The sequence below is a fragment of the Alosa pseudoharengus genome, unplaced genomic scaffold (genome assembly GCF_046254945.1).
Source record: "Alosa pseudoharengus isolate Yale_2024_CS ecotype anadromous, Long Island Sound unplaced genomic scaffold, YU_APseudo_1.1 YU_APseudo_1.1_scf_4, whole genome shotgun sequence".
Lineage (NCBI taxonomy): Eukaryota > Metazoa > Chordata > Actinopteri > Clupeiformes > Clupeidae > Alosa > Alosa pseudoharengus.
In genome coordinates this window covers 6,950,034-6,972,577 of record NW_027468774.1, presented here as the reverse complement: position 1 = coordinate 6,972,577, position 22,544 = coordinate 6,950,034, and the positions used below count along the sequence as shown (strand labels likewise).

The 22,544-nt window shown below is 43.1% G+C and overlaps 2 protein-coding genes across 2 annotated transcripts; both read right to left on the bottom strand.

Annotated features, from left to right (window-relative positions):
* Positions 1-6,236: 6,236 nt before the first annotated feature.
* LOC143102796 (keratin, type I cytoskeletal 50 kDa-like) lies at positions 6,237-14,585 on the bottom strand. The gene is made up of 7 exons (XM_076266602.1): positions 14,190-14,585; positions 13,196-13,278; positions 12,764-12,920; positions 9,809-9,970; positions 8,665-8,790; positions 8,208-8,425; positions 6,237-6,608 (listed from the first exon to the last, which is right to left on the bottom strand). Exons 1-7 carry the CDS (start codon positions 14,568-14,570, stop codon positions 6,485-6,487), a joined length of 1,251 nt encoding a protein of 416 aa, XP_076122717.1. The 5' UTR covers positions 14,571-14,585; the 3' UTR covers positions 6,237-6,484.
* A 1,338-nt stretch (positions 14,586-15,923) lies between these two features.
* On the bottom strand, positions 15,924-20,816 carry LOC143103296 (keratin, type I cytoskeletal 13-like). Its single transcript, XM_076267111.1, has 7 exons — positions 20,323-20,816; positions 19,816-19,898; positions 19,381-19,537; positions 18,960-19,121; positions 18,713-18,838; positions 17,086-17,306; positions 15,924-16,176 (listed from the first exon to the last, which is right to left on the bottom strand). Exons 1-7 carry the CDS (start codon positions 20,767-20,769, stop codon positions 16,053-16,055), a joined length of 1,320 nt encoding a protein of 439 aa, XP_076123226.1. The 5' UTR covers positions 20,770-20,816; the 3' UTR covers positions 15,924-16,052.
* Between the last annotated feature and the right edge of the window lie 1,728 nt (positions 20,817-22,544).

Below are 22,544 nucleotides of genomic sequence, written 5' to 3'. Positions count from 1 at the left end.
TGTGGAGATGGGCGCAGAGAATAGTGATTACATTTTTAAAAATTCTAAATTATTTCTATGGCGAATTGTTTATCACAGCATATAATAGCTAACACTGTTTAAAAGCTGAGAAAAGGCTATTTCATGTGATATCTGTGTGATGAATACTTCTCGAGTAGTTCAGCAGAGAAGAATGGGTGAATTTGGACGCACTTTGTGAAGTGAAGCGCTGCGCCATGCTGTGGGGAGGCTGCTGCTCGCTGGTAGGTAACTTCAAATCAGCGTGATTTACCCTCATAGGCTACTGACAACATTACATGATCCCTACGAGACACTTTCTTATTTTTAAACGTCAGGGCCTATGAAAATTAGTCCGTATCTGACTGTTTTTGTGGTATATGCTAGCTCTGCCTTACCCACAACAGTGGCTGACAAGTTGACCAAATTCACCCGCCAGTGCACAAATTCTGGCTGGTGGCGGGTGCTAATTTCCATCACTGAAACACACAAACACACACAGATACACACACACACACACAAACACACAGACACACGCACAGAAACACACACACACACACACACACAGACACACACACAGAAACACACACACACACACACACACACATACACACGCACACACACACACACAGACACACACACACAGACACACATACCACACACTTTATCTCTCTCTCTCAAACACACACACACACCCACATACACAGGGTGTGAGTTTCACAGCATATTTTGTGGCAAAGTTAATAAATAAAAGACAGATAGATAGATCAGAATTTAACACTGGTTGCATGTGATTAGTTCATTCAAATTCACTTCACATGAGAGGTCTCATCCATCTCAGAGTCCCCGCCTTAACATAGCTTCCCACTACCTATTTTGCCTCCAAACTCGGGCCCACAAACGCGTCTCTAAGGCCTTTGGCCGAGTCAATCACCAGAAGCTATGAAAAACTGAGCCAAACGGGTACCCCTGACACATAGGTGCCAACTCTCACGCATTGGCCGTGAGACACACGCATTTGATTAGTTTCACACACTCACACGCCACACCCCCAATTTCTCACGCTGAAGTGTCAACCCGGTCGGTCAGATGCCTGAAAAATGAGTTTAGCCTATCTATAGATCTACCTGTTGAGCCACGGTTATGCTTTCAGAGACGGTGAGAGGGTTCAAGAGCACCCCCTGTCTGTGGAATTTTCTAAATTTTCTCTCATTTGCGATGCTACTTCAGAAGCCGTCCCAGGCGCATTCCCCCCGCATTTCCCCGGCTTCAGGTATGCTTTGAGTATTATTGAGTATTTTTCACGCTGAAGTGTCAACCTGTAGGTCAAATACCTGGCAGATGAGGTTCAACTAAACTAAACCTATACATATGACATCACACATCAGGTGAACGTGCGGAATCTAAGCTTCCCAATGATATTAGCGCCAAGTTGCTGTGATAAATGGTTCGCGAGAAAATTAGCATTGAACTGACGTGCAATTTATAGGCTAATCATATTTGCATTTTGCACACAGCTGCACACCCATTACTTTCGGTTTAATATTTCACTAACCCTTCACACAACACGTGGCAAACCCAATATCACAATAAACAGCAAACCGTACCGAATACGAGGATATAGCATGCCTCTGTGCAATTGCAACACATTTCTACATAGCCTCATTGGGGCGAAATTATAATGTATTCTAATGTAAACTATTTGTCAGTAGGCCTACATACATTTTTGTAAATTGCTCAGCCATAGATTATCCCACTATGGTTCTTATATTGTCAGGTTCCAGCCAATCCCATTACAGATACAGTTTTTTACAATTGTTTACACACGTTTTCAAAACTCTGTGTCTATTTTTCAAAACTCCACACACAAAACCCACACCAGCAAAATGACACACAACATTCAAAATGTCAAAAACACATATTTAAAGGAAACATTCGCCTCACATTACAAACACTTTTGTCATAATATGACATTTTGGATACATCATGTACACACTGTTGCTCAAAACCTAAAGCTCTTCTGTCTTAGGCTTTCTATATGTATTTCCATACAAGAGTGAAAGTTACGGTATCAACAAAGAGAAGTTGAAATACACAGTAAAAATGCAAGCAATATTGAAACCAAAAATAGTGATTTTTCCCAAATAATTTGCTGTTGCGAATACAGTATTTTACAGCAAACAAGAAAAAAAGCAAAGAAGAATACAGTGACCACCAGATGTACATGGAGTTTTGAAAACACTGATTTTGTTTTTTTCCAAAGAAAAGTGTGTGTGTGTGTGTGTGTGTGGGGGGGGGGGGGGGGGTCAAACAAAAATAGAGTAAAAAGAAAAATTTTACATAAAGTCAACTTTTTGTAGAACATTACTGTAAGCTAAAGTCCGATTACTGTAATTTTCAAAGTATCTGCATTGGTTCTGAATATTTCAACCGGAAATCCTCTAGGAGCAGATTGAAAGGGTCCATACCTATATAGAGAGTATATCTATTCATAGACCTATACTAAGGCAATGATTGGATGGTGTTCAGTAAAGTAAAGAGTGTTTACACATGTGAAGAGAAAGAGTGAAGCACTGGTGATTTAGTGTGGCATTTTGATGGGTTGTGTTTGAAGAACGAAATCAAGTTACTTCCTGTTAGATTTTTGTGTGTTAGGTAGAAAATTGTGTGTGATGTTTTGCAAAATGTGTTTTAGTCAATTGAAAACTGAGTCAAACACTGAGAATTAATGTATGGTTTTGTAGATTTGGTGTCGGGTTATGATGTTTGGAGGACATGTTTAGAAAATTGTGTGACAAGCAAAGATTTAGTGTGTAAGCAGTTGAAAAAAACTGTAAATGAATATATTTATATTGGCATGCTTCCTAGTGACATTAATGCAAAAATATGACGAAAATCAAATAACGAGACACAAATATTGATATAAAGCCTGACATAAGCCATATGCAAACATTCACATCATGCAGATATGAGTACATCCTGAAAAAGGAATAGCATGTATGCTATAGGCCATTACAATGACCAATATATTATCTTAAATAAACTAGCTGAATAACACAGGTGACCACTTCTGCATAATTTCATGGAGTGCTGAAATGTACACACATTTTTGAACATTTCTGAACTGTGAAATGTAGCATATGTTTTTGTGATTGTGAACTTATTGCATTATCACCATAACTATTCCGACTGTGTGTGCATGGTTATAATTCTGAAGTGCAAAATAGCTTAGGCTACAGCACAAATATTTCCATAAAAATAAGCAAGTCTTTTGAAAGTGCACCTGATTGATGCATTTAAAAGTTGAAATATACAAACATTTCTTAAATTCTTACAAAACACCCACCCACTTTTTAAAATTGTTAGTTTGGACCCCCTCACTTTTGCCATGCGAAATACCAGTGCTGTTTTCAGCATCTGTTTAGTGCTTCATTGTCATTTTCATTGGATTCACGGTTTAGTTTGATATTTAATTTACTTTTGGACTGTTTGATTATATTGTTAAATGTTGGGACTGATGGGCACTGAAATCTGGGGAGGTATTTGATGATCACTATTACGTTCCATGTAGTTGAGTGTCAGGATTTCAAACAAACCATCCGCTTTCATGCGTTCATTGAACGTCTGCGGTGCTGTAATGGAAACCTTATTGCGTAGCCAAGTAGCCTATTGAGTTATTTTTAAATTATGCATGATTTACTTTTTATTAATTTCGTAGGCTGGCTTTATTTTGTTATATAGAAGTATCTAAATAACCTGTTACTGTAATGTACCAGAATTCAGGAAATTGCATCTAGTCCAAAAAACATTTTCTGGGGGAGGACCCCCATACCCACTTTCACAATGGCTCCGACACCCATGGTCCTAGTAGTAGGCTAGATCCCTTTGATACCAATGTTCATTTAACTCTGGGACCCTGGTCCCAGGGATGGATTACTGCACGGGCCTTCCGGGCCCAGACCCAGGGGCCCAAGGTGTCAGGGGGCCCTGAAGCCCAAGCCTTTGCATAGAATCATTGCCTCAATATCAACACATCAGGATGTAGGCTATGAATCTGATTGAATTTAGTATTGGCCATCCCCAAAATGCTAGCCTGACGAGCCAGACCCACATTAAAATGTAGGGTCTGGGCACTCACCGTTCGCAGTGCTCAGTCCGAGGGGCGGGATAATCGGATGTCTTTCAAATTCCCTCTGCACGCAATAGGACAGCAATAGGAAGAGTCCCATGCGTTTTCCCACCAGCGGAGCTAGTTGGCTAGTTCAAACTTTTGCCATCTCAAAACAAGCTTAACTCGTGTCACACTGTTGGCCAACAGCAATATCCATCTTCTTTGTTTTCAAGTAGCAGGGAATTCAAGCCAAACCGTTGCAACTCTGCCATCAATCATTATGTTATGCCCCCCTAACGACTCTATAGACGATTTGATTGGCCTGATAGAAGTTTAATTTTTCGAGCTCACAAGCCAACGGAGAGTTGCTAGACTAGCCCTGGAAGCAAATGTAATTTGCTGCCGCTAGGGTGTGTCTAGATTTCTAAGCTACCAAAATGCACCAGAATACAGGAAATCACATCAAACAAATGAAAAAAATTCTGGGGGAGGACCCCCAAACCCCCCATCCACATATGCGACAATTAGTGGGGAGCCCTTAATACATGTGGGCCCAGGGGCCCGAAAGTCCATAATCCGTCCATGCCTGGTCCCTACACCTGAGAACCACTGATGTACGTTTTTTTTACTGTACGGTATAATGCTGAATGAGCCAAACAAAAATTTCCGCAGCAAAATTTTGGTTGGCCCCACCAAATCTCACTCCAAGGTTTTTTGAAAAGTTGGCAGCCCTGCTGACAGCATTCTAAGAATCCTGGCGTATTGGTATGCCAACCAGAGTGTGCAGGTGTTACCTGCGTTGTGTTGAACCTGCGCGATTCAGCCCTGCACACGACCGGACTCGAACCCGCAAACAGCAGCACCTCGGATCGGGAAGCGAGCGCGCTAACAATTGAGCAAATAGCCCAGGCTACTGGCTCATATGCCAGCTGCACTCTTGAGGCGTCGGGGACTGAGGTTTACCAACGTTCCACAAGCACAGCTAAGCTAGCTGGCATCCGTTACACAGGTTAAATGGGCAATAGGCTACAGTCTCTGGTGTAAGTAATGGGGTAGCCTACGTCAGGGGGGGATACTATCACCAGCACTCTTCAACTTGTACATGGATGACAGTTATCCAACCAACTGACAGGATAGACTGAAAACTTGGTAACATTGGTAACTCGGTAACATTTCATGTATGCTGATGATCTGGTCATTCTCTCTCCCAGCAGTGCTGGCTTTCTGCACCTACTGAATGAGACTTACCTACTCAAGGAGATACTTTATAAAAGGTCATACTTTACAAGGAGATGACTGTATGAGGATACTGCTCAAGCCAGCCAACCCAGGTGCTCTAATCTAGTGCAAGTGCAGCCATGGCCTACTGGTTAGCAGGAGCAAGTGCAGCCATGGCCTACTGGTTAGCAGGTGCAAGTGCAGCCATGGCCTACTGGTTAGCAGGTGCAAGTGCAGCCATGGCCTACTGGTTAGCAGGAGCAACTGCAGCCATGGCCTACTGGTTAGCAGGTGCAAGTGCAGCCATGGCCTACTGGTCAGCAGGTGCAAGTGACCTGTTTTGTAATGCAGGGGTCAGCACCTTCCAGGCTTTTTTGAGGAGTCTGATCTAAAAATTAATTTGTCGCCTGAACGTTTCCCCGAACAGCATTGTTATGCTGCTGGCAAATCCTACGTTTAGTGCCATACAACACCAATCATCACTATGGAAACACTGGTTTAAGTGCCTTTTATAGAAATGCACTGTTGTCGTTTCTTTTTTACTTTTTTCTATTATGTTCTGTATATGTTTATCTTTATTTTTTTTAATGTATGTTGTATGTCATGTCTGTGTCTTCTGAATGGACCTTGAGTCTGGCAATAAAAGTTGATGATGATTATAAGGTGTTAGATACAGTTACTGCTGACTACCACTGGGTGGCTACGTCACTCCGTCTCTAAAGTTCAGTGTTTTCTGTGTCAATACATTGGTGATGTATAGTGAGTACAGTAGAACAAATCAAGTTAGTTAAATGTTTTCATTTTATTATCATTTGATACTGGCAGGAACAGAGGGCTGTAGAAGCAATGTGGTTGCTTTTCTGAAATCTGTGTTCTGAAGTCTCTGTTCTTCCTAAAAAAACAGGACTTTTTACATCCGTAGTCAAGTCTTACATAATAAGATAATTTGGTTGTGTTTGCAAATGTATATCTACAGGTCACAATTTATTAGGTACAAAACAGTGAACAGAATCTCAGAAATACAGCTACAGTTCCAATCAATTTGCAACTTTAGAACTTTATCATGTGACATTTCATAAATGCCCCACTAGAAGGCACTATTGTTTTGCCCCCACTTTCATTACACTCTTCATCCAGTTCAGGTTTGTCGATTGGGGCTCACTTCTCTTCATGGGTTGTTGAGGAGGACGAACTGACCACCTTTCCATCAACTATTTCTTCTGTAACAATAACAACCTTACGTGCAGCGCTTGAAGAGGCAGACGTAGAGGCAGACGTAGAACTGTGAAAAGGAAAAGACGTTTCAAAAGGAGGACGGGTTTAGAGAGGATGGAATGTGTTAAAGACGTTTCAAAAGGAGGACGGGTTTAGAAAGGATGGAATGTGTTCAAAAGAATAGCTGCATCACCCCATTTGTCATGTGATGTCAGTTTTGTTTGTCATGACGGGATGTTGAAATCTGAAGTGTATTGGAGGGTGCATGGACCGAGTGGGTCACTAAGGCGCTAATGTCCACGAAGTAGTCAGGTATTTTTAATGTCTTTTAAATGAATTTATTTTATCCCTTTTGTCCTCTTTTTAAACTCTGTTTTCATCACTGAAAAGTGTTATTTAAAAAAAATAAAAAATCTGGCCAAAGTGGTGATTTTTGAAAACTCTGTTTCAGTGTTTGTTTGCATGTGGACAGGGGAAAAGGCGGAGGATGGCAGGGCGGTTGCCGGGAGGGTGACCCAACTAGGCCTGACCCCGGAGATCCGGGGCTACTTAAGACATGTCGCGGTCGCTTATCTAAAACTGTGTCTGTGCCCATCTCATCATACACTATGCATCTCCATGCATGTCGGGTCACCAGATGTTACCGCGTTGTTAAAAACGTATATAAACAGCAACATTATGCCCCTTTTAAGATCACAGTGATCAGCCTGGCCTGAAAACATTACGACCAGAAATTCTCCCGATCCTCCCAATTACCACACTGCTACTGGGTGGGAGAAAAGGCACTGGGCCCAGTCTCATAGAAGGTGCCTTTTAGTGGATCTGTTTTCCTGTGTGTCTTTCAGAATACAAAATAAAATATTTTGACCAATGGTATTTCAGGATTTCCCTTGTGGGATTTCTGCTGTTCTAGTGACACTGTTTTTACCCAGTGCTGCACACAAAGGTTTAGACATGCAGAAACATTTTACTGGAATTCATGGCTATGTTTTATTGCCAGTTACAATCACAATGGCCAGGCTGTTGATTAGTCCAAAGCAGGAGAAGACAATAAGCCCTACCGTCATCAAATATGTTCTGAATGCCTTTTTAAAAATCCGATGGGGCAGCCCACCTTACCGTGATCACGAAATTCATACTTTACTTACCTCTTATTTTACCACTACACCCCTGGTCCAAAGACTTCTGTCACGCAAACAACAGTTACTCAGACAGCAACTCAGACTTGCTGATTTGGATGGGGCTGAAGCAACATGATCTGACTCAGATGGAAAGCACCCATGCTACTTAAAGGCCATAACCATACCAGTCACAATCATAGAGCTTTGTAACTAGAACATCAAACAACTAATTTGTGGATTTGTCAGCTTGACTGGGAACAGGGACAGGGAAACTGGACCCTGCATTTGATATCTGTAAGGCCCTTACATTAGCCTATTTCATGAATAAGTAAACAAGTATGTAAATGGGTAGATAGATAGATAGATAGATAGATAGATAGATAGATAGATGGATGCATGGGTGGATGGATATATAGATATATATATATATATATATATAGATAGATAGATAGATAGATAGATACAAACTCATTGTTTATGCATGTTGGTGGTGTTTATATCATTGACTGATGGTGGTGGTGGTGATCGTGTTGCATCATCCTTACATGAAATCTCCTTCAAGAAGCCTCCTGTACTCTGCAATCTCCATCTCTAGCCTGGTCTTGGTGTCCAGCAGCCGCTGGTAGTCGCTCCTCTGGCGCTCCAGGTCCGCCCTGAGCTGGGACAGCTGGTCCTCCAGCCCCAGCACCTTCCCCTGGAACCCCCCCAGCATGGAGGTGTAGCGGGACTGCACATCCAGCAGTGTATTCTCCATACTGAGTTTCTGGGGGCAAGGAAAGATAAGAGGAAAGAATGGATGGATGAATAGATAGATAGATAGATAGATAGATAGATAGATAGATACAAAGAAAAATAGATAGACAGAAGGACAGACAGACGGACATTGTTTGATGGATGGGTAGAGACAGACTGCAGACTTTGGGCTAAAATAACACTGATGTCTGATGTGTGATGTATGAGACGAGCCTGTAAGTTATGTGTGAGACTAGGCTGTGGACTTACCATGCTCATCTGTGCCTGAAGTTCAATTTCAAGGCTCTGAAACGTACGTCGAACCTCTGTAATCTCTGACTTTGTTATCTGGAGGGTTTCTGTTTTGACGGCAACTTCCTTGTTAAGTGATTCAGCCTGGAAGCAGAAAGATGTTCAGGAATTTAAAGTGTGTAAAAAGGAGGAAGTAAAGTTACCTTCAATATGTTCTCTCCCAATACAACAACTCTGCTAAACAACTACTGAAAACCTTGCCTATAGACCCTTTCAACAATAAAAACAAAAACAATGCTTGAACGTTCTATTTGGTTCCCAATCTACTTCCTCTGCATTAAGATAACATGGAATGTTAAAACGGAAGCCTTGTGGGGCCAACTATGATGCTGATAATGGAACTCTCTTGAAAGGGTCCTTCCAGAGCCATATAAAGGTACCTTTATATGGCTCTGGGTCCTTCATTGTTGTCATGAACATATTATGGAGAACCTACTGTATAGACATATATTGTTGTCTATAGGCCCTCCACAGTGTCTCTTTCACTCTGATGCTATTTTCAATTTTAGGTAATCGTTTAATAATGGTATTTATCGTTCCAATTAATCTTTCTTTGAATATTATTAAAAGTCCATAGGCTTGGAAAGTCACCTGCCACACAGTGATCCCCAGATCCTTAGTCAGACTTTAGGAATCAGTGTCTCCCCTGTATAATAAGCTAGGCCTAGGAGTTGATCAAATGGATTTTCATATCAAACACTATTAACCGCCTTTTCCAAGTACTGTATGTACAATAGGCTTAATTACTGAAACACTGTGAAATAGAATACCAGAGACACTAAGAAAATATCTAAGCCTAGTGTCATGCAGTTCGTAGCACCACACATAGGTTAGGCTATTACAGGCATTAAAGCAATACATTTTCTGTGCCTGAAGTTAGGCTATCAGACATTTTTGAAGATTTAATATTATATAGGCTAATTGCCTACTTTCACATCTCACTTTTTAACAGATAGCCTTGATACCAAATGTGCTTTTGTGCTACCTGCTATTCATTTTTAAACTGTTTTCAGTGCCTGTTAAAAACAACACAACCACCACCTGCAAACACACATCCCATCATGATATAACCTTTAAGAGGTTTTCCTTGTCAACATCTTACCTTGCTCTGATACCAGGACTCAAGCTCTTTCTTGTTCTTGGAGGCGACGGTCTCGTAATGTCTACGGATTTCGGCCATGGTTTTGGACAGGTCCTCCTGTGGTGTTGCGTCGACCTCCACATGGACCTGGCCACTCATCTGGGCACGGATGTCTATAACGTCCTGGGGGGAGAAAAGTACAACCTCAACATCATTCACATTAATATACATACATTTCATGCCAGTGTACTGACTTCGAAAACAAATTATGCTGTAAGAAATATATAGAGGAAAAACTGACAAAAGATAAAGATACAGAAACAGGTATCGGCATTCACATCACATGATGTTTAAAAGAACCAGGTGTTCACATCATATAATATTGATGAGGGGCCAGGTATTCACATCATATGATATTGATCATGGACCAGGTATTCACATCATATGATATTGATCATGGACCAGGTATTCATATCATATGATATTGATCATGGACCAGGTATTCACATTATATGATACTGATCAGGGGCCAGCCCGGCCGGGTATTCAGATCATATTATGTGAATGTGAGAGGTCTAATTCAGATAAGAGGCCAAGTGCTGCTGTTTGTGTCTCCACTCATGTGGTTGATGCTGCAGTCTTCTCTTTAGTATGTATAAAGATCTACAACTTGAACACATGTAATGATTTACAACTGCGTTCCACTTGGTTAACCCAAAGTCCTTCTAGGCAAGTCCTTCTACTCTGCGGCCATATTGCAACGCTTTTTGGTCACTTATCGGGCATCTATTTTGGCAGAAATGCGTGTGCGCAAGGCTTCACGACACCAATCTTGCTCCAGCGGCGAGATCACATGATTGGCACGTGATTGGCACGATGTCTTCACAACACACCACATGATTGGCTCAATGTATTCACAATGTCAACATTTTGCCGCTGAAGAGGTGGAATATTTGTAGACAACTGCGTTACAAACTAACCCCATGAATTTCTATGGAGGATTTTTTGAGTGCTGTGTCTCCCAAGGGGGCAGGCGAATGTTCGGAGAGCGTAGACACTATGGCAGATCTGAGGCTAAATAGTAGACCAGTTCCACCTAGCCATTCCATTGAACCCCATTCAATTTGGCGCCACTTTGACATCAAATAACATTACAGCTGAAGCGTTTTAAGCCTTTATATGAACTTTTTCTATTTTTGGAGTAATACAACATTGTGTGATTGGCGTCATAACCTCGTAACTGACATACCGGCTGAGTAATTTTCCGAAATCAATGCTAACGTAATGTAATTTACGTAATGAGCATGCGACCAGAGCGGGTGAAAACGTTGCACAGGAGCAAAATAACTGTATTCTCTGGATAAGATTGAAAGCATCGGACCACAACATTTCAGCAAATGGATTGACAGTAGGCTATGAATGTGGTGAGTGCTGTTTATATGAAATCACATTTATCTATGAACAACTAGGACATTTAAGAAAAGTAAATGTAGACGTGGTGGTAACGAAGTAAGGGGCTACATTAACCCAATCTCTCGGTGCAGCAATCACAAGAGTTACACGAGTCAGACAACAGTACGTGCCTATGTTACATCTACGTCCCCTGAGCCTGCGCAGAAAGCCTCGTCGACCAATAGGAAACGGATGAAATTTGCTTCACCCGTCTCGACTGACGTCTACGTGATGACTCTGTCCATATCTTTTACTGTCTATGGTGTCTCATTAGAAAGTCTCTGGTTAACCCCAGCAGTGGCGTAACTATAGTAGGTGCAGCAAGTGCAGTCGCACCAGGGCCCGTGACCTCCCGGGGCCCGTTGCTACCCCCGCCCTGCCTCCTCCTATTTTTTTTTTTTTAGAACTTTAGAATGTTAGAGCACGGAGAGTGAAGCGTCACTTTGACGATCAATCGGAAGATGAGCGCTTAACCGATGCAGAGAGATACTTCAAAGTGCAGGTATTTAATGCAACTCTGGACATCATAATCAGTCAGCTCTCCCAAAGATTTGCAAGTATGCGGGAAACTTGTCATGTGTTTAAGTCTTTACGTCCTATGACCCTTCAACTCGCAAGTGATGATGAACTGCTTGAAAAGGCAAGACGTTTGTCAGACCATTATAGCAGGGACATTGCACCGACATTCCCAACACAACTCCTCTCATTCAGGTCTTGCTTTAAAGCAGAGATTTCAAAGAAGTCATCTATTTTTCAACTTGCCAAAATGCTGGTGGTAGATTATGACAGTGTAACATCCACATTCGGGGAAGTGTGTACTCATGTTGTTTCTGACATTGCCTGTGACTGTGGCAACAGCTAAGCGATCTTTTTCCAAACAGCAGCATGGGGCAGGAGAGGCTCCGTGGGTTAGCTATCCTGTCCATTGAAAATACGAGAGCCAGAGCATTAAATATTGGGAACATCGTTGACGATTTTGCACAACGAAAGGCTCGTAAGATGGCCTTTTTCTAATGGCCTAATTCACGCATATTGGGGATTGTATGCATATGAATGATTTTATTTGGTTTCTGGACGGTTAAATAAGTTAGGCTACATTAAGTTTTGTTTCTGCGCAGTGCGAGTATATAAGCAAGCAATCTACGCTTGCAGTTTCAGCAGAGGGTTGAAGAGGCGCATTGAGTGTTCCCATAATTCCATGCGAGTTGATGTTAATGCAGTAATATTAGATTACCCTGGCCTGCAGGCTGTTAATAAAATTATTTTTTAATGTTTTCACATGTAATGGATATGTAGTCGTGTGTTTTTTATTTGAAATTGTAATCTGTAACTACTAAACTACTTCGGTGCCTCAGGCCCTTTGCATAAACAATTGAAGTCACCCTTAATGTGTATTACATGTATCAGAGCTAATTCATCCTGGGCCAAAGTTCTTGGGTATGGGGCCCGCGTAGCGCTCTCGCACCTGGGCCCACCAATGGTTTGTTACGCCACTGAACCCCAGGCAGCCATTTTGGACCCTACCTCCTCATGATTCCTCTTAACTGTGATCAGCTCATCCTGGAGTGTCTCGATCTCCATTTCCAGGTCAGCTCGGGTCAACGTTAGGGTGTCCATCAGCTTCCTCAGTCCAGTGATGTCTGCTTCCACAGACTGCCTCAGGATCACTTCATTCTCATACCTGTGAGATCACAGAAGGGAATCTGAGTGCGAGAATGGCAGCAGATTTATGCACCACTATTTATGTGTGTCACTTATCAGCTCCTGACATTTTCACATAGTTGCTCATTATATTGTTAGTCATGCCTTACATTCCATTCACCTATTTACCTTTTCCAACCATTTGTAAGTGGTCCGATTGATTTAACAATCAACTTGAGTCATATTGAGTCAAACAGTCTACAAATGAACTACATTCAAGTATGCAATACTTTATTCAACTTAATTTATCCTTACTTGATTTTGAAATCATCCAGGGCAAGTTTGGCATTATCAATGCTGAGGAGGATTGTTCCATTGACATGGGTGGCATCACGAATCTGAACCCAGAGATGGAGAGCACTTACAACATAGTCTCAACCAGATTACATTAATCACTTATTTCACATTTTTTAAGGCTCTTTTGTTCTTGTTGGCCTACTCTGCTGACAATGTGCTGTGCATTACATCATCCTTGGGGGGGTGGATGTAATCTGACGCCACCTCTCACATTGTACTGAATAAGAGCACAACTGGGATTACTTGGATATGATTTCAAGGGCCAGGTTAAAAGCATTGTAGAACAACACCTATTGATGTGGCGAATCTCATAGGAGAAGCCGGGAAATAAAGAAGTGCTATCCCAAAAAGCTCAAGAAGATCAAAAGAGGGAGGTGCAATAGAAGGGAACTTTAGACAAAACATAATGCCTGCCCTGAATGAATCTGTGGTCGAGCAGTTGAATAACCAAGATGGATATTGGCAAAGGAAAAATATAACACAATGTGGGTGCACACTGAAGGAACTATTCGATACGGTTGGTGGGAACAGGGGACTATGTCCTGAAAGTAATTAATTCTTTTTATGTTTTTTGCATATACAGTAAGTTCTGACTTTTTCCATCTAGGCTCTGTTCAAATCTTCCAATCTACTTGCTTAACTTGAGTGTGTTTAATCAAGCTAAAAGCAAACCATGCAGAAAGCTAACCATTGCAAAAACCTCCCCCAGACTGTACCTCTACCTGTAATTTATGGTAGGCTATATTTTCCGGTATGACAATGGCATTATTTCAGCATTTTGTCTTTGATCGTCTCACATTTTCATTCATATATTTAGTTTATACATGTCTTTGAATAAAGCAGGTGTTGTATGTCTGTGTGTGTGTGTAAGTGTGTGTGTGTGTGTGTGTTTGCGAGTGTGTGTGTGTGTGTGTGTGTGTGTGTTTGCGAGTGTGCATACTCTTGGGCTCACCTTGGCCTTCAGGTCACTGATTTGGGCAAACTGAGCTTTGTAATCGTGTGTGATGGGCAAGGCCTTGTTGTCCAGAAAATGCTTGATCTTCTCCTCCAGCTTAGTGTTGGCCTTCTCCAGGGTGCGCACCTTGTCCAGGTAGGAGGCCAGGCGGTCGTTAAGGTTCTGCATGGTGCCCTTCTCGTCAGCGGTCACGTCAAGAGCGTCCGACAGACTGAAGCCACGGCCGGCTGAAAGCTCCGTTGAGGCAGTAGAGATGCGTACCCCGGTCCCACCGGCACCCCCATACACACTACCGGCCCTGATGCCGGAGGCGTGCCTGCTCCTCAGAGATCCAGCTGAGGAGGCTAGGAAGCTGCGGCTGGAAAAGGAACTTGCCATTGTTGTTGTGGAGCCTCTTTGGGCTGGTGCTATCCTGCTGGTCTGGGAATAAGTGCTGAGACCCCGCAAAAATACTTGGTGCTTTTATGCAGAGGAGGAGAGAGCAAGTGCTAAAGGGTAATTGCTATCCTGGGTTAGTGTTGAGGCATCATCACACACACACACACACACAGCCTCTCCTTTCACCCTCGAGCAAATATTTCAGTAGAACAAAACCTGTCGCGACACACATTGTGTGACCCAGCTGAGTATCTCGGGTCAGGTAAATAATGCGAGGAATCTCTAGTCACACAGATCCCTAAGACTGGGCCCCTTCAGGCACAGATGTGTCCCAGACAGCCTATGGGGGAATGAAACAATAATGACTGATCGACCAAAAGTGGACTGAGGGGATAAAATGTAGACAGGCTAGTTTTCAGAGAGGTCCTCCGGGAGGCAGCCATGCAAACAAAGGGGCCCTAAGCTTCAGACTTCCCCTTCCAGAACAGTACCTGCTCAGTTGCAGTGCAGATATTGATCTAGGAACGTACATATGTCTGTTTACTTTGACATTATTGTTTAGATGTTAGCTTAACGGGTTAATATACATGTGTGGCAGTAAGGATGCTCTCATATCCTTTGCTTAAACCAGCGTGTTGTTAGTCAGACAGAGTGAAAGGGCCAAAAATCAGACGATGTTGTTATTTTTCTCAATGCATTCAATGTCAGAAATCAGTAGTTACAGCAGCTCCAGGACTGTATTACATCTTGTGTTTAATGTTAGCTTAAATGTTATGCTATTGTTGTAGCTGTAGCTCTGTATCTTAAATGTTGACAGATACAGTGCTAAATCCTAGGTATAATCTCCTCTGCACTCTAGCTTCAATTTTATTCTACTGCTGTAGCTGTAGCTCTGTAGCTTAAACGTTATTGTTGCTTAAATGTATTGACAGACACAGTGGTAAGTCCTAGATATAATCTCCTCTGCACTGTAGCTTAAATGTTATTCTATTGCTGTAGCTATAGCTATGTTGCTCAACTGTTGTAAATTGCTTGGATAAACTCATCTGCCAAATGAATAAATGTAAATGTAATGTAAATGTTTAATGACTGTATGGGTAACTTATAAGGTATTAATAATTCAATGTGTTGCAAAATCATTAAAACATGTCTTTCTTAAATGATAATGGTCAAGCTCATTAGTTTCAACATGAACAGATGAGCTTTTGCCATCAGGGTTTGTATTGTTAAATTTCTGTCTCTGTCTTTCTGTCTATTTAGTTCTTTCCTTGTTACATTATGCTCGTTTCTGCCGCAAAATATTCAACCAGTTCGTTACCCAACTGATTAGGAATAAAAAACCACCAAACAACATTTTAATACTGAACACCACAGGGCACTTTTTATTGTTTTTTCTCTTTTCTCTCAGGTGTTGTGCTTTGAGAGGCTCTACTTTGTTGGGCTTATTTCCAGTGCTCTGCTGTTGCAGTGTGTTAATGCCTCTCAGTGAGTCGCAGACATGGACTGGGAGGAGCTGGACGAGCTGACCACCTTGCCGTCCACAACCTCCTCCATGATGGTCACCACCTTGCGTGTTGTGGTCGATGAGGACGAGCTGGAGGTAGTGCTAAAGGGCAGATAAACAAATTATGGTTTAGTTTCAAGAATCAACTGGGCGTTAGAATTACCGGAGGCAGGGGCGCCTGCAGGAATTAATGCTATGGTACGCTATTTGGGCAACTTTATTCATCCCTATACAGGCCAAAGCTACCTTTAGTTGTGTTATAGCGTAGCCTACTGTAACGTCTGGCTTTAAACAGCTGTAATGCAGTCGTTCTGACAAGCACACCAATTGCTTAGCCAACCTTGTTCTTGCCCATCTTGAATAGCTCCTCTAGCTTTGCTGCCTCCATTCTTTCTGTTTTCGTTGTTTAAACGTGTGATATCCATGATGAGTATTGAGTTAGTGAATTAGCTCAACATTGTGTGCTGATAACCATATAGAAAGCCGAGTAAAAGAAAACAAGTAGCCTATGCGTGCCTGCGTGAGTATTCTCTCCTGCTCAAACATGTGTGCGCGTTAATTTTGAAGTGTTCACTAACTTTACTTAATAGAAAATTGTAAATAGCCTGATGGCATTCAACTAATGGGATACTGTGCATAGTTGGAAAGGTATGGTAGGCCAATATGGTGTGAATATACACACACACAAGGTAAATTTTCTCTCGTTATTGAGTGATGGTACGCACTGTGCGTACGGACGTACACCTGCAGGCGCGCCTGACCGGAGGATTCATTATTGGAGCAGTTCAATTCAAATTAACTTTTGATGTATTTAAAGCAACATTAACAGTGAACATTATCTCAAGTCACTCTGCAGAAACAACACCTCTTTTCGGTAGTGTAAGTGTTATTCTATCAGTAATAAGAGGGCTTTTTGTCAAAGGGTTTCACAGTTTGTACAACTGACCCATGAACTATAGATTAAATGGACAATCTTGCTAATTTCCCTTGCTCGCGGTCTTTTCCCCTCACCTGACAGCTTCTCCGTCCAGAAGTCTTCTGTACTCGGCGATCTCCATCTCCAGTCTGGTCTTGATGTCCAGGAGCATCTTGTATTCGTAGCCCTGGCGCTCGAGGTCAGCACGCAGCTGTGTGAGCTGTTCCTCCAGGCTGCTCACCTGCATCTGGTAGCCCGAGAGCATGGACGAGTAGCGCGCCTGTGTGTCTGCCAGAGTCCCTTCCAGAGACGCTTTCTGGGGAGAGCAAAAGACAAGAGTGATCAGAGGTTAGCTCAGCTTAGCTGATTAGTGATTTTAGGTTAGGGTGACCAGACGTCCTCTTTTGCCCGGACATGTCCTCTTTTTGAAACCTAAAAATGTGTCCGGGCGAAATTTCAAAGTCGTCCGGGATTTTGTTATTCTAGCCTCAAACATGTTTAGGCCTACAGCGAATTTGCATTGCTCTCTCTTTCATTCATGGATATACAGTATCTATGTCTTTCATTCACATACTAGTCACGGCCTCCCCCTACAGTTCGCTTTGCATTGAGTGGAAACTGTAGGGTGTAGAGCCTGACCAGCTACCGTCATTGGTCGATAGTAATCTCAAACATTTAATTGGTCAGTCAGTCACCTCAATAGCGCAAACTTCCTTGTTTAGTGTAAGTTCACTGATGAATTAAAACGCAAATTTCCATGTTTTTGTCTCGGTCGATATCAACATGAAGCTGAGTGCCGGACCTGCAAAGCAGGCACTTATACGCGTCGGTCGCAAATAAAGGTGCCAACGACCTACAGGTAGGCTACACAATGTTCAGCAAAGCATCGAACGGCAGCGAGGGGTGAGAGCTCATCAGCTAAAGTGAGTTTTCCGACCTTAACATTACGTCTCCAAAATCATTTTGATGGCACATAACCTCATAACCATAGACTGTAGAAAATATAACATGACGAACGGCACTTCTGCCATTGTCTGAGCTATTTATTTAGCTGAACCTTTAAACTGCCTTTAAGGGATAGCCTGCACACTGACAACAGCAGATGTCAATAATCCTCTATCTACTGCAGCCTATATTCAGGTGAATTAAATATGTTGGCATAACATGAGGGATAGATGTAGGCCTATTTCTTTACAAAAGAAATATCTAATAATAATGGATTGAAAAGAGGTAGGCCTAATAATAGACCAGACATGATTGAATAGATATAAGAAAATGGACAACATATCCACATCAGTCCCCATCAACACAACTGTTTTCAGCTACTGTAAAAGATTCATGTATTTTCAGAAACACCTTGGATCAAATTTAGAGATAGGCTATGCAACATTAAAGATGGGTCGCCATCCAAATGTATCTTGCGAGTATAGAGCTCAACAGCCCTGCTGTTATTGTAATTATTGTGTATTATACTGCTGTTATCAAAATAGTCTTTTGAGGCCAGACACAACCCCCCCCCCCCCCGCTGAAGTGTCACAAACCCAAATCTGGTCACCCTATTTTAGGTACTTTAGAGATTGTGTTTATAATACTTTGACTTGTTGAATGCTGCCTTTTTATTATTGTTTATGAGCATACAAGCAATTTTAAAGCACTATCCAAAGCTTGTTGTTACTTCACATGGTAGCTGTTGTATGCTAGCCTATCATCCTAATTGCTTACCATGCTGAGCTGAGACTGAAGCTCAATTTCGAGCCCCTGCAGTGTGCGTTTGACTTCGTTGATTTCCGACCGTGACGTCTGCAGTACCTCTGTGCTGACGGCGACTTCCTTGTTCAGAGCCTCTGTCTGTTTAAACACAGCACGCGTAGCATGTCAGTTACCACATTTAGGCAATTAAAAGATAGTGAACGTATACATTGATATCTTATACTGGATGTTCAGACTAACAGAGTACTATCCGGTCTACCTTGCTCTGGAACCACGATTCCAGCTCTCTGTTGTTCTTGGCGGCGACGGTCTCGTAGTGTTCACGGATCTCGGCCATGACCTTGGACAGGTCCTCCTGTGGTGCGGCATCAACCTCCACGTGAACCTGTCCCGTCATCTGTGCACGCATGGCCAGGAGCTCCTGAGAAGAGAACGAGACAAAAGAGCATTAGTGAGTTACACATACTTATAGGCAGTCATAATATACTGTGATATTCAGGGAACAGTTACATGTTACTGTGGAGGGCGTGCCATTGCCTGTAGAGACCCATAGTTCTAACTGTGTCTCTATGACATGTTCTAACTGTGTTTCTATGACATGTTCTAACTGTGTCTCTATGACATGTTCTAACTGTGTCTCTATGACATGTTCTAACTGTGTCTCTATGACATGTTCTCACCTCCTCGTGGTTCTTCTTGAGGAAGATGAGTTCCTCCCTCAGGCCCTCGATCTGCATCTCCAGGTCGGAGCGGGCCATGGTCAGCTCATCCAGGACTCTCCTCAGGTTGGCGATGTCAGCCTCCACTGATTGCCTCATGGCGAGCTCGTTCTCATATCTGATCACAACCAAAACCATCCCATTAATTTATGAATGGACATGATAAAATCTTGTTATTTGTGTCATTCATTGTTCAGGAAAAGTCCTCGTATCTGGTCAGGATAAAGACAGAAAAGCCAAAACCTAACAACGTGTGTTGCCATTGTGTGACGTTTAGGATTAACTGATGGAATTTAAGGGATGCAGCTGTTTCTAATTATGCTTTAATTAACCAAACTTGTCCCTTAATCCGGAATGGAATATGGAATTTTAAATATTGGAATATAGAATACTTACTTGACTCTGAAGTCATCAGCAGCGAGCTTGGCGTTGTCAATGCTGAGGTAGATACCTCCATTGACACGGGTGGCATCCTGAATCTGCACAGACGAAAAAGAGAAATCATTAATACAAATGTCTTTGTTTAAGGATTAGAGTTGTTTGACATGCTCAGGGACATTACTCCTGTTGTGCAATAACACAGAGCAGCACATGGGCTCAAGTATATATTGAATATATTTGAATATTCAATGCATTCCATGCATCTAATGATAAACATCATCTTCTTTTGACTTTAATAAAGTACACTTGATAACAGCAACGAATGGACTACTCTTTAGTTTAGTCAGCACATATGATTTCATTTCCATTCTAATATTAAACTTTAAGACTAAAAACTATTATTAAAAGTACATTTATTGTAGTGGGCACTTGCATGCATTAACAGACATGTCATGCAGGTTGTTGACTGTATGACACACTAATGTGTGAAACCAAACAGCGGCCACGGACATGCAAACGTACCTTGGCCTGGAGGTCGCTGATGGTGACATGGAAGGCAGTGTAGTCACGGGCAGTGGGGGATGTCTTGCTCTCCAGGAACTTTCTGATCTTCAGCTCCAGCTCGGCGTTGGCCTTCTCTAGGGAGCGCACCTTCTCCAGGTAGGAGGCCAGGCGGTCGTTGAGGTTCTGCATGGTTGCCTTCTCGTTGACGCTCACGCCGTCGGAGAGCTGGAAGCCGCCCCCGTAGCCGCCTGCGGAGAAGGAGCTGGACGCGCTGGAGATGCGCACGCCGGACCCTCCTGCACCCCCGTACACGCTGCCGGCACGCATGGCGCTGATGCGGCCGTAGCCGCCACCGCCGCCGCCGCCGCCAACCGAGGACATGGAGAGGCGAGAGCCACCCATGGACCCGCCGGCCCTCATGGAGCCCCCGGAGGAAGAGACGTAGCTACGGCTGGAGTAAGACATGTCTGCCTGTCTGTATGCGTGCAGGTGGGTGTGTGAGAGAGAGCGGCCCTGACTACTGAGAGGAGGGAGTAAGTGGAGAGGGGAAGATTCAGTCTGCCTTTTATAGCCCTGGAGAGGAGGGATGTGGGGTGGAGGTGTGGTATGTGTGTGTGTTGGGGGGGGGGGGTTGTGGGCGGTTGGTTTTGATTATCTAAGAGCTGCAGGGCATGGACACATATAGGGCACAAAGACACACACACACACACACACACACACATACACACACACACACAAACACACACACACGCACACGCACACGCACACGCACACACACACAGTGGGCTGCCGTGGCCCACTGGTTAGCACTCTGGACTTGTAACCGGAGGGTTGCCGGTTTGAGCCCCGACCCCGCGGCTGAAGTGCCCTTGAGCAAGGCACCTAACCCCTCACTGCTCCCCGAGCGCCGCCGTTGAAGCAGGCAGCTCACTGGGCCGGGATTTGTGTGTGCTTCACCTCACTGTGTTCACTGTGTGCTTCACTAATTCACTGATTAGGTTAAATGCAGAGACCAAATTTCCCTCACAGGATCAAAAAAGTATATATACTTATACTTATACACACACCTTTAGCACAGATTATCACTCATGATCACACCCACACAAAGAATAAAGGCAGGTGTGGCAAGACTCTGTGTAAATCTTGACCAGTCTGACCAGATCTTTTACACACACAGAGACACACTCTCTCTCTCTCTCTCTCTCTCTCTCTCTCTCACCCCCATACACACTACCGGCCCTGATGCCGGAGGCGTGCCTGCTCCTCAGAGATCCAGCTGAGGAGGCTAGGAAGCTGCGGTTGGAAAAGGAACTTGCCATTGTTGTTGTGGAGCCTCTTTGGGCTGGTGCTATCCTGCTGGTCTGGGAATAAGTGCTGAGTGAAACCCCGCAAAAATACTTGGTGCTTTTATGCAGAAAATGAGGAAGGGGAGAGCAAGTGCTAAAGGGTAATTGCTACCCTGGATTAGTGTTGAGGCATCATCACACACACACACACACACAGCCTCTCCTTTCACCCTCGAGCGAATATTTCAGTAGAACGAAACCTGTCGCGACACACATTGTGTGACCCAGCTGAGTATCTCGGGTCAGGTAAATAATGCGAGGAATCTCTAGTCACACAGATCCCTAAGACTGGGCCCCTTCAGGCACAGATGTGTCCCAGACAGCCTATGGGGGAATGAAACAATAATGACTGATCGACCAAAAGTGGACTGAGGGGATAAAATGTAGACAGGCTAGTTTTCAGAGAGGTCCTCCGGGAGGCAGCCATGCAAACAAAGGGGCCCTAAGCTTCAGACTTCCCCTTCCAGAACAATACCTGCTCAGTTGCAGTGCAGATATTGATCTAGGAACGTACATATGTCTGTTTACTTTGACATTATTGTTTAGATGTTAGATTAACGGGTTAATATACATGTGTGGCAGTAAGAATGCTCTCAAATCTTTTGCTTAAACCAGCGTGTTGTTAGTCAGACAGAGTGAAAGGGCCAAAAATCAGACAATGTTGTTGTTTTTCTCAATGCATTCAATGTCAGAAACATAGGCGTAGATTTAGGGTGGGACGCTAAGGACTAGTCCTAATCAAAATTTTAAGATGACAAAATTGTCCCCACCAATATTTTAGCGAACTTATTTCACTTATATCCGACAGCCAGCACGACAGTACAAGAAGAAACGTCATTTGATTGGCTGATCGAGGGGTAGGGGGAAGGGTTATCTGACACGCACGCTACGGGC

Excerpts from the sequence above, each read along its gene's own strand:
- LOC143102796 (XM_076266602.1), bottom strand. The coding sequence starts at position 14,570 with ATGGCAAGTTCCTTTTCCAGCCGCAGCTTCCTAGCCTCCTCAGCTGGA. Across the intron at positions 13,279-14,189 it reads TCAGTGACCTGAAGGCCAAG|ATTCGTGATGCCACCCATGT; the intron begins GTGAGCCCAAGA and ends CTCTGGGTTCAG. Across the intron at positions 12,921-13,195 it reads CTGGATGATTTCAAAATCAA|GTATGAGAATGAAGTGATCC; the intron begins GTAAGGATAAAT and ends GTGATCTCACAG.
- LOC143103296 (XM_076267111.1), bottom strand. The coding sequence starts at position 20,769 with ATGTCTTACTCCAGCCGTAGCTACGTCTCTTCCTCCGGGGGCTCCATG. Across the intron at positions 19,899-20,322 it reads TCAGCGACCTCCAGGCCAAG|ATTCAGGATGCCACCCGTGT; the intron begins GTACGTTTGCAT and ends TCGTCTGTGCAG. Across the intron at positions 19,122-19,380 it reads TCAAGAAGAACCACGAGGAG|GAGCTCCTGGCCATGCGTGC; the intron begins GTGAGAACATGT and ends TTCTCTTCTCAG.